At 45.3% G+C, this 13,161-nt stretch overlaps 1 protein-coding gene across 13 annotated transcripts in view; it reads left to right on the forward strand.

Annotated features, from left to right (window-relative positions):
* The window catches only part of huwe1 (HECT, UBA and WWE domain containing E3 ubiquitin protein ligase 1), a 36,180-nt gene extending 23,245 nt beyond the window's left edge, over nt 1-12,935 (forward strand). For 6 of the 13 annotated variants that reach the window (XM_062392027.1, XM_062392032.1, XM_062392029.1 and 3 more), the window contains 29 exons: nt 5-164; nt 594-822; nt 932-1,110; nt 1,203-1,292; nt 1,422-1,582; nt 1,684-1,726; nt 2,499-2,855; nt 3,083-3,293; nt 3,690-3,814; nt 3,903-4,123; nt 4,246-4,637; nt 4,804-5,461; nt 5,569-6,286; nt 6,373-6,485; nt 7,110-7,266; nt 7,368-7,499; nt 7,706-7,921; nt 8,016-8,257; nt 8,958-9,060; nt 9,212-9,361; nt 9,445-9,690; nt 9,784-9,901; nt 9,992-10,132; nt 10,222-10,509; nt 10,678-10,783; nt 11,016-11,133; nt 11,537-11,718; nt 11,828-12,018; nt 12,124-12,935. In XM_062392027.1, the coding sequence (XP_062248011.1) occupies nt 5-164; nt 594-822; nt 932-1,110; nt 1,203-1,292; nt 1,422-1,582; nt 1,684-1,726; nt 2,499-2,855; nt 3,083-3,293; nt 3,690-3,814; nt 3,903-4,123; nt 4,246-4,637; nt 4,804-5,461; nt 5,569-6,286; nt 6,373-6,485; nt 7,110-7,266; nt 7,368-7,499; nt 7,706-7,921; nt 8,016-8,257; nt 8,958-9,060; nt 9,212-9,361; nt 9,445-9,690; nt 9,784-9,901; nt 9,992-10,132; nt 10,222-10,509; nt 10,678-10,783; nt 11,016-11,133; nt 11,537-11,718; nt 11,828-12,018; nt 12,124-12,226 (6,150 nt within the window). In that variant the 3' untranslated portion in view covers nt 12,227-12,935. Of the gene's footprint in view, nt 1-4; nt 165-593; nt 823-931; nt 1,111-1,202; nt 1,293-1,421; nt 1,583-1,683; nt 1,727-2,498; nt 2,856-3,082; nt 3,294-3,689; nt 3,815-3,902; nt 4,124-4,245; nt 4,638-4,803; nt 5,462-5,568; nt 6,287-6,372; nt 6,486-7,109; nt 7,267-7,367; nt 7,501-7,705; nt 7,922-8,015; nt 8,258-8,957; nt 9,061-9,211; nt 9,362-9,444; nt 9,691-9,783; nt 9,902-9,991; nt 10,133-10,221; nt 10,510-10,677; nt 10,784-11,015; nt 11,134-11,536; nt 11,719-11,827; nt 12,019-12,123 lie in introns of all 13 variants that reach the window. The other 7 variants (XM_062392030.1, XM_062392039.1, XM_062392035.1 and 4 more) reach the window with 5 other exon arrangements.
* Nucleotides 12,936-13,161: the final 226 nt, after the last annotated feature.

Below are 13,161 nucleotides of genomic sequence, written 5' to 3' on the forward strand. Positions count from 1 at the left end.
CAAGGATGATGAGGAAGGAGACGAGGATGATGACGATGAAGGTTCAGAGATGGAGTTGGACGAGGACTTCCCTGACATCAATGCCGCACCTCACATCCGCTTTGAAAGGTTTGACAGAGACGATGACCTCATCATAGAGTTCGACAACATGTTCTCCAACAACGGTATGCAGCATCATTTAGAACCAACAATTACTATTGTCAATTAATTGTAGGTGATTATTCACCCACGATCCCTATTTGAAATAATAAAAAAATGTCTTCATACTTTTACATCAAGTCTGCTTCACACAACAAAATACCTTTTTGACAGCAGACATTCTGACTTGTCATAGCAGAGTGGAAAATCTTTTTTTGATATTTGCTCAGTTGCTGCAAGGGTTGCCGTAAGCCATGCCGGTGTGCCAGCATGCACAATACCAGGACCCACGAACTAGCTCACCTAAAGGAATTACCATTGTTTTTAAAGTTATCAATCACACGTGTTCCTTTCCTGCTAAATGAGGCAAAATCTCTGCTGTTGAAAAAGGTCTGTCAGATAGTAAGTGGCTGTGCCCCCCTAATGTCTGCCTACTGTTTTCTGTTTTCCATCAGCTGACATCCCTCCTTCCCCAGGGAACATCCCTAGCTCCCATCCACTGATGGTGCGCCATGCTGACCACGGTTCCCTCACCCTAGGCGTGGCAGGCACAAGCAGCCGCCTAGCCCAGGGCATGGGTCGCAGTCAGCGGACACTCCGCCAGCTCACTGCTAACAGTGGACATACTATCCATGTCCACTACCCTGGCAATCGCCAGCCCAACCCACCATTAATTTTGCAAAGGTGAAAGCATGTTATATTAGTGGCTTTGTTAAACAATATGTTTTGCGACATTTGCTTTGACCAATACTACTATTTAAAATATCTGTTCATCTTCTGCTCCCTTCTTTAGATTGTTGGGTCCCAGTGCTGCAGCAGACATTTTACAGTTGTCCAGCTCTCTGCCTCTGCAGTCTCGCGGCCGTGCCCGGCTTTTGGTTGGAAATGAAGACGTGCACATCATTGCTCGCTCTGATGATGAGTTGTTGGATGATTTTTTCCATGAGCAAAGCAGTACTGGGGGCCAAGCAGGTGAGTTTTTGCCCTAATCCAATGGTTTTGGATTTTTTTGGGGGTTAAGTATTTGCTCGAATTTGTAACCATTTTTTTTCTCTGCTCTCTAGGTACCCTCTCTAGTATTCCCACTGCCTTAACTAGGTGGACAGATGAGTGTAAAGTGCTCGACGCTGAGAGTATGCACGACTGTGTCGCAGGTAGGTTTGTTGAAGATTAATATCATAATGTGCTACAGTATTGCAAGGGTTTCCCTACAGATGTAGATAGACCTTTTTAATTTACAGCCCAAGCCAAGGATGTGTTATAACGTCTGTGTTTGCTTTCAGTTGTGAAGGTGCCTATCCTGCAGCATCTAGAGAGTCTGCGTGATGAGGAACTGGAAGAGCGTAGAGAAAAGAGGAGGAGGCAGCTGGCGGAGGAAGAGGAGTCGAAGCAAAATGAGAAGAGGGCCTCTGGAGCAGAACAGGCCAGGGAACAGAGCCTGCAGGTTAGTAAATTATACATTTGCTTACTAGGAATACTTTTTAGACATACAACTTTGAGGAGGTCAGTTTATTTGCTGATGTCTGGTCTTGTTTTTGTCCGTAGGGTTCGGGATTGGGGACAATTAATGGTGGAGAGAACACTGCAGGTACTGAAATTTATTTAAAATATATATATAAAAATAATCTTTCTTGATGTTCAAATTATCCAGCCTGTCTAAAATGGACACATCATAGTGATGAGCAACCAGGGGGCAAGTTGCCACCGAAGCGTGCTGTGGGATGAGGTAGTAGTTTGTATAGTTTTAGGATCACACCAGATCTGGGAGATAACTATACAGTCTACTGTCTTTCCTATAGCAACGCCATACCAGCTGGGCAACTTCATCTGCTACAAGGAAATCCACTCCTACTAACTATCAAACTCATCTCTAATTTACAGTGTATCAGTGTGTCTTAAGTACCAAAATCCACATATTAACATTGTATCTCAGATGTAATGCTGTATCTATGTATCTTGTGCGGAATTGTTATTCTACACGTGGCTGTGCTGTGGTGAGGTAGTAAGTTGTGTTGTTGTTGGGGATCAGGATTGTGCACCCCGTTCAGGAGATAACTATACAACTTACTGCCTTCCTCAGCATTGGCTATTGCCGTCTGTGAAGATAATGTTCGGCTCTGTTAACAATTGGTTACTATCTTGCATCGCATAAGCGTCTTCATAATTGTTAAATAATTAAGGGCCCAGTTAAAAATTGAATATAAGTAGCCATTAATAACCTTGAAAAAAAGCTACTCACTTGGAACAATTATTTAGCATAATTTTCAGAACAAAAATCTATAAACCAGTAATCTTTAGTTCATGAAAGTATAAAAAAACTGTACTTCTGTCTTCACACGTTTTCTGTATGGATCTTACAGAGGGTGAGCAGGCTCAGGGTGGCACAGTGTCATGTCTGGACCCACCCAGGGTCTCGGACGGTTTCCTCACTGCTCCCCCATCTGGAGAGGTCACCCCCACATCTGCTCCTCATGAGCAGGCTCTAGTCTCCTTGGAGACTGCGATCAGTCAGCAGGTCCACCAACCAATCGCTGACCTGCTATTGGCTGAGTCGCATGGCAGCTCACTGGCTGCTCTGGCAGGGGCAGGCCTTCCACCCTTGGCGGCAGCTGACAGACCCAACAGTGAAGTGGAGGCATCTCAGATGGAAATGTCCCCAGCACCCACAATCGGTGAGAGAGTCGGTGGAGGAGGAGCGTTGGATGAAGGCAGGGAAGGTAGATTAACTTTGAAAACTCTCTTTATACAGACTGGCCAACAGTGAGGACAAGCATCTGTAATAAATACAATGTTGTTGATCTTGGTCGAAGATGGATCCGTCCTAAAAAAGTTCTGACCACTGAAAACAAATCAGTGACCGATGGAACTTTACTACAGTGCATTTAGAGTTATTTCCTCACCCTTCCCCTTAATGATTTTATTTGTACCTTTTACTTTTACTCAGCCTCCCTAAGTCCAGACATCGTGGAGACCTCAGAGCCTGCAGTAGTGGGTGTGTCACAACTGGAAGGGTCTCCCATGGATACCAGCAGCCCTGCCTCTGCCACTCAGGAAGAAGCTGCTCCCATCCCTGCCCAGTCCACCCAGCTCTCTCAGGAGCTTTCTGGTAGTGGGGAGAGTGGACTGACTGACAGGCAGACAGATGCAGAGACGGGGTGTGTAGTTTGTAGCATGATTTCTCACCCAAGGCACATTCAAATCAATACCATGTTTTCTTTTTTATCTCTAAGTTAACAATAAAGGTTAGTTAGTGATTCTTACCACCCTCTCTTTGCCAGCACATGCAGAACATGCTTTATTCTTAGGCAAAACAAATTAAATAAAGTCAAAATTCATTATTCCAACTGGTTGCCATGTCTGTGCATCAAATACATTTTATCCCTTTTGACTGTTTTTAAGAATATTTAGTTCCTGAACCAAAATAAAACAATGATATGGTTCAGTTAAATCTGCCCCAGGGATTGTAAGCACATTAACACTGTGTAAATCATAAATATTTCATCACACACACTTTTGCTGACTGATAATCTTTTTTTATTTTATGTTTACAGCCCGACTTCTGTGTCATCCCCTGGGGAAATGATGCCCAGGAGTGACAGTGCTGACAGCCAGTCTCAGGCCATTCAGGAAGAGCCCCTCCCATCAACCAGCAATGAGGAGGAGGACCCACTTGCAGGTAGAATTAATTGCTACCCTTAATATTTTCATTTTAATTTCTAGCAATATAACATCTCATAATGTAATGATGTATTTTACCTTGGCAGGCATCAGTCTGCCAGAAGGTGTGGATCCCTCTTTCTTGGCAGCTCTTCCTGAGGACATCCGCAGAGAGGTGCTGCAAAATCAGCTTGGGATTAGACCACCCTCCCGTCCTCCTGTTGCCACCAGCCTGCCTTCCTCTACTCCACCTGTACTCGGAGGACCAGGGATTACAGAAGTCAGCCCCGAATTCCTGGCGGCCTTGCCACCTGCCATCCAGGAAGAGGTAAGAGATTTCTCAGAAATTATGAAAGATCACATTAGAATAAAGGCTTAAATTATTAAAAAATAATTCAAAAAGTTTCAGATTTGCATTTCTGTTATTAAACATGCCATTGGTCAACTTAGGTTCTTGCTCAGCAACGGGCAGAGCAGCAGCGCAGGGAGCTATCCCAGCAGCCTACACAGGGGGACACACCTTTGGATCCAGTCACCTTCATCCAGACGCTGCCTTCAGAGCTCCGACGTAGTGTCCTAGAGGATATGGAGGACAGCGTGTTGGCTGTGATGCCCCCAGATATTGCTGCTGAAGCCGCCGCGTTGCGTAGGGAGCAAGAGGCACGTCAGAGGCAACTGATGCATGAGAGGCTGTTTGGTCATAGCTCTTCTTCAGCCCTATCAGCCATCTTGCGCTCACCAGCCTTCACAAATCGGTTAGGGAGCAATCGTGGCGTCCAGTACACTCGGCTGGCTGTGCAGAGAGGAGCCACATTTCAGATGGGGGGAGGAACTAACCACAGGTGAGATAAGATGTTTATCACTTGAGAATCCAAATGCTTTTCACATTAACTACCTAAATTTATGCATTAGAAACTTAAGAAAAGTCTCTTTTTAGGTTTCTAGATGTTCTTGATAAACCATTATTGATAGATGAGTAACTGAATGTGTTTTGCCTTGTTTCCTCAGACCTTCCAGTTCTAGCGTAGACTCATTGTTGCGTCTGCGCGGTCGGTTGCTGCTAGACCACGAGGCCTTGTCCTGCCTGCTGGTTTTGCTTTTTGTGGATGAACCGAAGCTTAACACCAGCCGTCTGCACCGTGTGCTCAGGAATCTCTGCTACCACTCTCAGACACGTGGATGGGTAATTCGCAGCCTGTTATCCATCCTCCAACGCAGCAGCGAAAGTGAGGTGTGCGTTGAGTCCTCACGTCCCGAGGACTCCCGTGGTAAAAGGAGCATCCAGGGAGGCTGTGGAGGAAAAGGTTCCGCTACGTCATCCCTCTCCTCTTCCTCCTCTTCTTCATCATCCTCATCATCCTCCTTAGAGTTACTGAACAGGGTGGAGTCTCGCAGCTCTAACCAGCTTTCCTGGCTCTCTGTTTCTATGGACGCAGCTTTGGGCTGCAGGACAAACATTTTCCAGATTCAGCGAGTATCGGGTAGGAAACATGCTGACCGTCACTCAGGTGGGGGCTCTGCAGGATCTGGAACACTGGGAGGACTTTCAGGTGCTGCTGCAGGTGTCACATGTGCAGGAGGTGGAGGCTCCACTGTTCACATCCACCCGCAAGCTGCTCCGGTGGTCTGTCGACACGTGTTGGACACACTTATCCAGCTAGCTAAGGTGACAGTCCAGCTTTTTTCATCCACCCCTGACACAAGATTTATTACATATTAAATTCTAATAGTTAATTAATTTGATTAAGTTTGTTTCCTGTTTACCCCCTGCAGGTGTTCCCCAGCCACTTCACACAGCAGCGGTGTAAGGATCTTTCGGCATCGTCTTCTGACCTGGACGCACGTCTTTGTCTGGGATCCGCCGGGGTACTGGGTGGAGGTGGGAACTCCAGGTCAGGGACGCAGTCTCAAAGCAACCCTGGCCCTAATGTCTCCAACACACAGAACTCTTTTGGCTCCTCTGCTATTAATCCCCAGTCCCTCGGCATTTCCACTGATTTTTGGGACCTGCTGGTTAAGCTGGACAACATGAATGTCAGTCGCAAGGGCAAGGCCTCTATGAAGACCGTGCCTCTGGGGGGCAGTGCAGAGGCTGAGGGGGCCCAGTTCAGCTTGGAGACGTCCCCTCTAGGCCAGCTGATGAACATGCTGTCTCACCCAGTAATCAGACGGAGCTCCTTGCTCACTGAAAAGCTGCTACGCCTGCTCTCCCTCATATCCATTGCCCTGCCTGACAATAAGGCCACGGAGGTGCCTGCTGGACACCCCGCCCCACAGGCTTCCCATGTTGCAACCAACTTAGGAGCCACAGCTGCAGTCACAACACAGGGCACTGTATCTGTATCTGTGGGCTCTACCCAGCCAATTGTGGCAGGCCTAGGGGCCTCTTTGGGAGCTTCAGCCCAGGGTACATCCTCTGGGAGTGTAACAGCCTCCCAAACATCGTCTACAACAATCTGTATACCCACATCCACTGGAACAACCTCTACAGGTAATGATTTATTCCAATATACGATGTTATCTGTTCATTTAAACATTAAATTGTCAAATTGATTTTTAGAAGATAATGATGTACAGTTTGGGGGGGTTCCAAAATAGGGAAACAGAGGGGCACTCTTACCAGTTCAGAGAGTGACAACAAGATGGCCTCCAGTGGACTCACAGAGAAACAGCTTCAACTCTCTGTGGAGGTATGGAAAAGTTGAAAACTGTTTCTGCCATGCTGTCATCCTGAATGTGTGAATTTCCATTACTGCTCATGGAACTATGAGCAGAGCAGGAATGGCATGAATTGTATCCACGTTAGTCACCGTTAGTTGTATGGGTGGACACAGTGTTATGATTTGATTGTGACATCCATTAATCAAACACCAGTCCGTCTGGTTAGTTGTACAAACCAACTTTCAGCTATAATAAAAAAAAAAGAAAGTAGAATTAATTGTTGAACACACGAGGAAAAGACAAGTCATCAGAGAACAAATAGGCTTGAAGTTGCTTTTTAAAACAAACAAATGTAGCATCGCTGAGACTTTGTGGGAAGATGTTCAGACTTGAGATGCAACAACAGAAATATTTTAAGCCTTGACCTTGGAGTGGCCACAACTCTGTTTTACTTGCTAGTCAGACGATATAGTCCAATAGTGATCCAACATAGAGTATTCTGACAGAGACTTGTCTCAGACACAAAAAGCTAATTTCTCATGATAAACATTCATGAAACAATTTTTAACATCATTAACTGTTTTCCACAGAGGCCAATTGATCTGTTTCACCTTTCTACTTTTTTGTTAATACTCTCCCTTCTCCTTAAAAAGGTATTGACATCTCACTCATGCTCAGAGGAGGGTCTGGAGGATGCAGCTAACATTCTACTGCAGCTTTCAAGAGGAGACGGTACCACCAGAGACACTGTACTCAGACTGCTGCTCAGTGGAGCTAGACACCTTGGATACACTCTATGCAAACAGATCGGTTAGTACTGTGAGACTGCACCGATACTAGTTATTGTTCCCCAATTCATGAGTATACAGTTTTCCTTAAGTGTTCATTTGAACATTTTCTCTCTCTTTCAGGCACATTGCTGGCTGAACTAAGAGAGTACAACTTGGAGCAGCAGAAGCGGGCGCAAGCTGATTCACACTCCCCAGATGCCCCGCCTGAAGATCCCTCCATCTCGGGCAGGCTCAGGGGCAAGATGACAAGCAGGTTAGCTAGTTATAACCCTGGTTGCCCAGTGCCACTAGGTTGTCAAGCACGCAACTCAGTCACTGGGCTCTCTAAAGGGACTAGCAGACTGACTCTATTTGAACTAGTTTGATTTCCCGAAGTAAAGCTTGATTATGTAATGACTGTCTGTTTTTACATGAAGTGTCCAAAAACTACAATTTCCTTTACCTCGTATGCATTTGTTGGCTTGGGTACAGGTTTGACGGCTCGGAGAGTGTAGTCATTGTGGCTGCACAAAAACGCACACTTGGGGGACGAGAACTACAGCTTCCCTGTATGAGCTCACTGACCTCCAAGACGTCAACGCAGAAGTTTTTCTTGCGAGTGCTGCAGGTCATTATCCAGCTGCGTGAGGACACCCGGCGCGCCAACAAGAAAGCCAAACAGACAGGGCGATTAGGTAAGATGTCACAGTATTCTTGAAGCATACATTCATTATCCTGAAGATCTACAGAGTGATGTATAAACCCTCTCCTCCCTCTCTGAATGTCCAGGCTCCACCAGTTTGGGCTCAGCCAGCAGCATCCAGGCTGCTGTGCGACAGCTCGAGGCTGAAGCTGATGCCATCATCCAGATGGTGAGAGAGGGTCAGCGGGCACGCCGCCTCCAACAGGCCCCCTTACCCACCGCCTCCTCTGCCTCTGCAACCGTTGTCGCCGCCGGATCCTCAGTGGCATCCCCCTATGCTCCCACTGGTGCTGCTCCCCCTGCTGGCACGGCCGCTGCTGCTGCCACGGTTAGCATGGCTACACTGACAGCAGGCATACTCCTACTTACAAACTGCACACACATTTTTAGGAGACAATGTGGACAACAGAAAAAATAACCTGTGGTGGTCGTCAAGGTTGAATGCTATGAAATAGCTAACAGCTACTGACATGCAACATATCTAATTCTTTTTTTGCCTCTTTGGGCTTTGAGCTAAGCCATTACTTGCAGTTTACATCTGTCAGGTTTTGCCAAAATAGCTGTAGTTAACATTTGATATTGTATTTCATGAATTGTGCACTCAGCTGAGAGCCCTTCTCAAATGGTGTATTCATAGTGACAATGTCTCCACTTCTGCCCTAGTGAACATTATCCCAACTGGATAGATGTGTCAGAGATCCTGTACATCCTATGCCATTGTCTTTTAAACAACCTTTTTGACTGTTGAAATGATCTGTTTGTAAATGTCCTGCCTGCTTCAAACAGTTTTCGTTTTACTGACGTGTTTGTTGGCTGACATGGCTTCATGCTTTTGGCCCCTCCTCCTTCCCTACCTGTTCCAATCCCTGCACCTTTGTAGTGAATCATGAAAGTGACATTTTGCATGGCATTAACGGCCATAATTGACTACTGAAGAAAGATCTCTGTTAATTCTTCTGTGTTTTTTCTCCCTGTTGTTCATCCTTTGTCACTGCTCTATCTGCTCCTGTCTGAAATATTTTCTGTAGTCCGACGTGCAGTCGATGTCAGAAGCCCAGGCAGCCCAGAGAGACGACTCCCCTATGGATGTGGACCAGCCCTCTCCTCTAGATCAGGACCCTGCACCTCTGGGTATGATTATAAACTAATAACTGTTGGAGAGAATTTAAACACCTGGTGATTTGTGTTTTCTTCGGTAAATGCCTCCAGCATCCAATGAGCACAATTTTCATTTGATACATTGATGATCTAATTCAGTGTGTATTGTAAATACATTTTCTAGATGAAGAAGGAAACAGCACGTCGGAGAGTGAGGAGAAACTTCCAGAACTCCCTCTGCTCAGTGAGCAGCTTCTGCTGGATGAGCTATGGGACATGCTTGGGGAGTGCCTGAAAGAGCTGGAGGAATCCCATGACCAGCATGCTGTACTGGGTAAGTGGAACGCGTTTCTCTATGCTATGTGCGATTTTCATTGTATTGATGTCAGATGAAGTTAATTTTCTTTGTTTCCTCAGTTCTCCAGCCTGCCGTGGAGGCCTTCTTCCTAGTGCACGCCACTGAGCGAGAGAGTAAACCTCCAGTGAGGGACACCCAGGAGAGTCAGCTCTCTCACATTAAAGATGAGCCTGCTCCGCTGTCACCAGCCCCCCTTACACCTGCCACACCTTCATCCCTGGACCCGTTCTTTTCAAGGGAACCATCCTCCATGCATATCTCATCCAACCTGCCACCAGACACCCAGAAGTTCCTTCGATTCGCCGGTGAGCCTGAGCAACTTCACTAATGTGAATGATGAAGCTTTGTTTGCATGTGTCGTATGCTATATAACAAGACTTGCTGTTCATCCTTTTTAGAAACTCACCGCACAGTGCTTAACCAAATCCTGCGGCAGTCCACCACTCACCTGGCTGATGGGCCCTTTGCAGTATTGGTGGACTACATTCGAATCCTGGACTTTGATGTGAAGAGAAAGTAAGGGGGGGATTGTTTTACACATGTCCTACACCGTCTAATGGCCTCTTCAAATTACTGACCCTCTGGTGTTTCTAACCATATCTTCAGGTACTTCCGCCAGGAGTTAGAGCGTCTGGATGAAGGCCTGAGGAAGGAGGACATGGCTGTGCATGTGAGGAGAGATCACGTGTTTGAGGACTCCTACAGGGAGCTGCATCGCAAGAGCCCTGAGGACATGAAAAACCGACTGTAAGGCTATTACCCCTTTGTCCACCTGCAGGGCCTCTCAGTTCCGACCCACTCAACATGAATCATACTCTGCTCACTTCTCGCTACAGGTACATTGTGTTTGAAGGAGAGGAGGGTCAGGATGCTGGTGGCCTGCTGAGGGAATGGTACATGATCATCTCTCGGGAGATGTTCAACCCCATGTACGCCCTGTTCCGCACTTCGCCAGGCGACCGTGTCACATACACCATCAACCCATCATCTCACTGCAACCACAACCATCTCAGCTACTTCAAGTTCGTGGGTCGTGTGGTGGCTAAGGCAGTCTATGATAACCGGTTATTGGAGTGCTACTTCACCAGGAGCTTCTACAAGCACATCCTGGGCAAGAGTGTCAGGTATTTGAGCTACTGTCAGTCACAGTGAAGTAATGTAGTTGTTCAAGACATGTTTCAGCTACACCAAAACCAAACAAACCAAGTGATAATGATCACTATACTAAATAATTGGTAAGCTATATATATTTTTATGACTATGTTACTAAATGTATTGCTGTTGTCTTTCAGGTATACAGACATGGAGAGTGAGGACTATCCATTCTTCCAGGGCTTGGTCTACTTGCTGGAAAATGATGTGTCCACACTGGGCTATGAGCTGACGTTCAGCACTGAGGTTGGTGTCTGTTCTCTAAATGTTCCAATTAACTTGAAGTAGAAAATTGATTGTCATTCTTAACTGTCGAAATTGTGGTTGGGCCTGAAGGGCTTGGTTCCCACATGCTTTATGTTCTCATAAATTTGTGCTAAAAGTGTCTGATGGCATTAAAATAACTGGCAGTTAAATGTGAGCTGAAATTCTGTAATATGTGTGACACTGAAAGTTTCCATTTGCTCTCTGTGTGAAGGTCCAGGAGTTCGGCGTATGTGAAGTGAGAGACCTCAAGCCAAATGGAGCTAATATCGTGGTCACAGAGGATAATAAAAAGGAGTATGTGCACCTGGTCTGCCAGATGAAGATGACAGGTAAGACTCACCAAATCGATTATTTCCTACAAGGAGCACAGCTCTATTGTTAATACATAATAATATCTGTAATGACAACAGTCAGTGGAGATGGAATGATCTAGATCTTGAAATGTACAGATGTCATCTTAAATGTGCAGCGCAGATATTCTCAGAGATGCACACATATAGCACTAGGTGGCAGCCCTGTTAAATGTTGCACTGATCAATATTCAGCAGCCATCCAGTGGCTCTTCTGTCTGTAAGATGGCCGATTTATCATAACCAACAGTAAAGTATTACATTTTCCGCTGCTTCATTGAAAAATAATTGCCATCTAATTCAATTAAAAACCGTTGGTTGCATGCCTATCTTCAGTATTACAGAAAGATCCCTGAGTGAATTCTAAACCCTTGTTTTCTAGGTGCAATCCGCAAGCAGCTGGCAGCCTTCCTCGAGGGATTCTACGAGATCATCCCCAAGAGGCTGATCTCCATATTCACTGAGCAGGAGCTGGAGCTGCTCATCTCTGGCCTACCCACTATTGACATTGATGACCTGAAGGCCAACACTGAATATCACAAATACCAGGCCAGCTCCATCCAGGTATGGAAGAGCTTGCACAAACAACATTTATTATGGAAATGAAACCCAGATCTAAGTGTTGTGAGAAACTGAGTGTGAACTAATGCGTTCCTTTTTTCCCAAACTTAAGATCCAGTGGTTCTGGAGGGCCTTGCGTTCCTTCGACCAGGCGGACCGGGCTAAGTTCCTGCAGTTTGTCACTGGTACCTCCAAGGTTCCCCTCCAGGGTTTTGCTGCTCTGGAGGGCATGAACGGCATCCAGAAGTTCCAGATTCACCGTGACGATCGCTCCACTGACCGCCTGCCATCTGCTCATACCTGGTACACACTTATCAATACAATGATAATCAATAATCTTATTTATCCTGAAATGAACCGTATTGTGAAGGTGTTACTTACAATTTTTGACCTTTTCTCTTTCTCCAGCTTTAACCAGCTGGACCTCCCAGCCTATGAGAGCTACGAGAAGCTGAGACATATGCTGCTGATGGCCATTCAGGAATGCTCCGAGGGATTCGGACTGGCTTAAACTATGAGACTCTTAACAAACTCAGACATGCAAACAGACAGTTGATTTAGATTTGCCTACTCCTGACACATTCACACTGATAACCTTTGAAAAACACACACTATCATAGACTGTACTGGAATATTTGTTGAATGGCCTAGACTTACTGGTTTCTATTCCATATAAAACAGATAAAACCAGTGAGTGACATTGCGTACAACACAGAGAGCCTCATGTTAATGGAAAAATGCAAGAGTGGATTCAGAGGATAAAACATGGACTAATATAAGAGACATTTTCTTCATTTAGTTTGATTTCTCTGTACAAAAGGTTTGGGAGTTTGTTATGTTTAATCTTTTTTGTTCTCTGGTTGTGTAAAAAGAAAAAAGATAATGTTGTTTGAACAGGATGGTTATAAAACCTTTGGGGAAAAATAATGGTGGTTTCTTGTTGCTAATTTGTGACCTCATAAGCCTTGACGACGGGGAACCTTTTTATGGGGGGTATATGGACAACTTGAGAAGTTTGAGATATTCACAAAAATGCACTTTTCAAAGTTTTGTGGCATTTTTAAGGGAAGGATGGTACAAAAAAATGAAGAGAAAACCTGAAGGAGATAAAAAAAAACATTAACCATAAATCTAGAGTATTTTTGGCTATTAAATCGCTGACCCAGCCTTGAGCCTTTGAATCGGAGTGGAATAACTACATGAATAAATGCATAAAATTGCGTCCATTGTCTCTTTGAACTGTTTTACCTGCAGTGAATTCATTACATCCCAACTAAATATGTCACTTCTGAAAGTAATCCTCAAAATACTTGGACATCGCGCAAAAAGAAACCATATTCTATTTAGTAATAATAGTGGCAGTTTATCAGTGATGCTGTGACAAGTGAAATCAAGCCCACCCCTCATGCTCACACTGATCCTGGCAGTGAATCAGACAAACTGTCA

The sequence above is a fragment of the Platichthys flesus genome, chromosome 7, assembly GCF_949316205.1.
Source record: "Platichthys flesus chromosome 7, fPlaFle2.1, whole genome shotgun sequence".
Classification (NCBI taxonomy): domain Eukaryota; kingdom Metazoa; phylum Chordata; class Actinopteri; order Pleuronectiformes; family Pleuronectidae; genus Platichthys; species Platichthys flesus.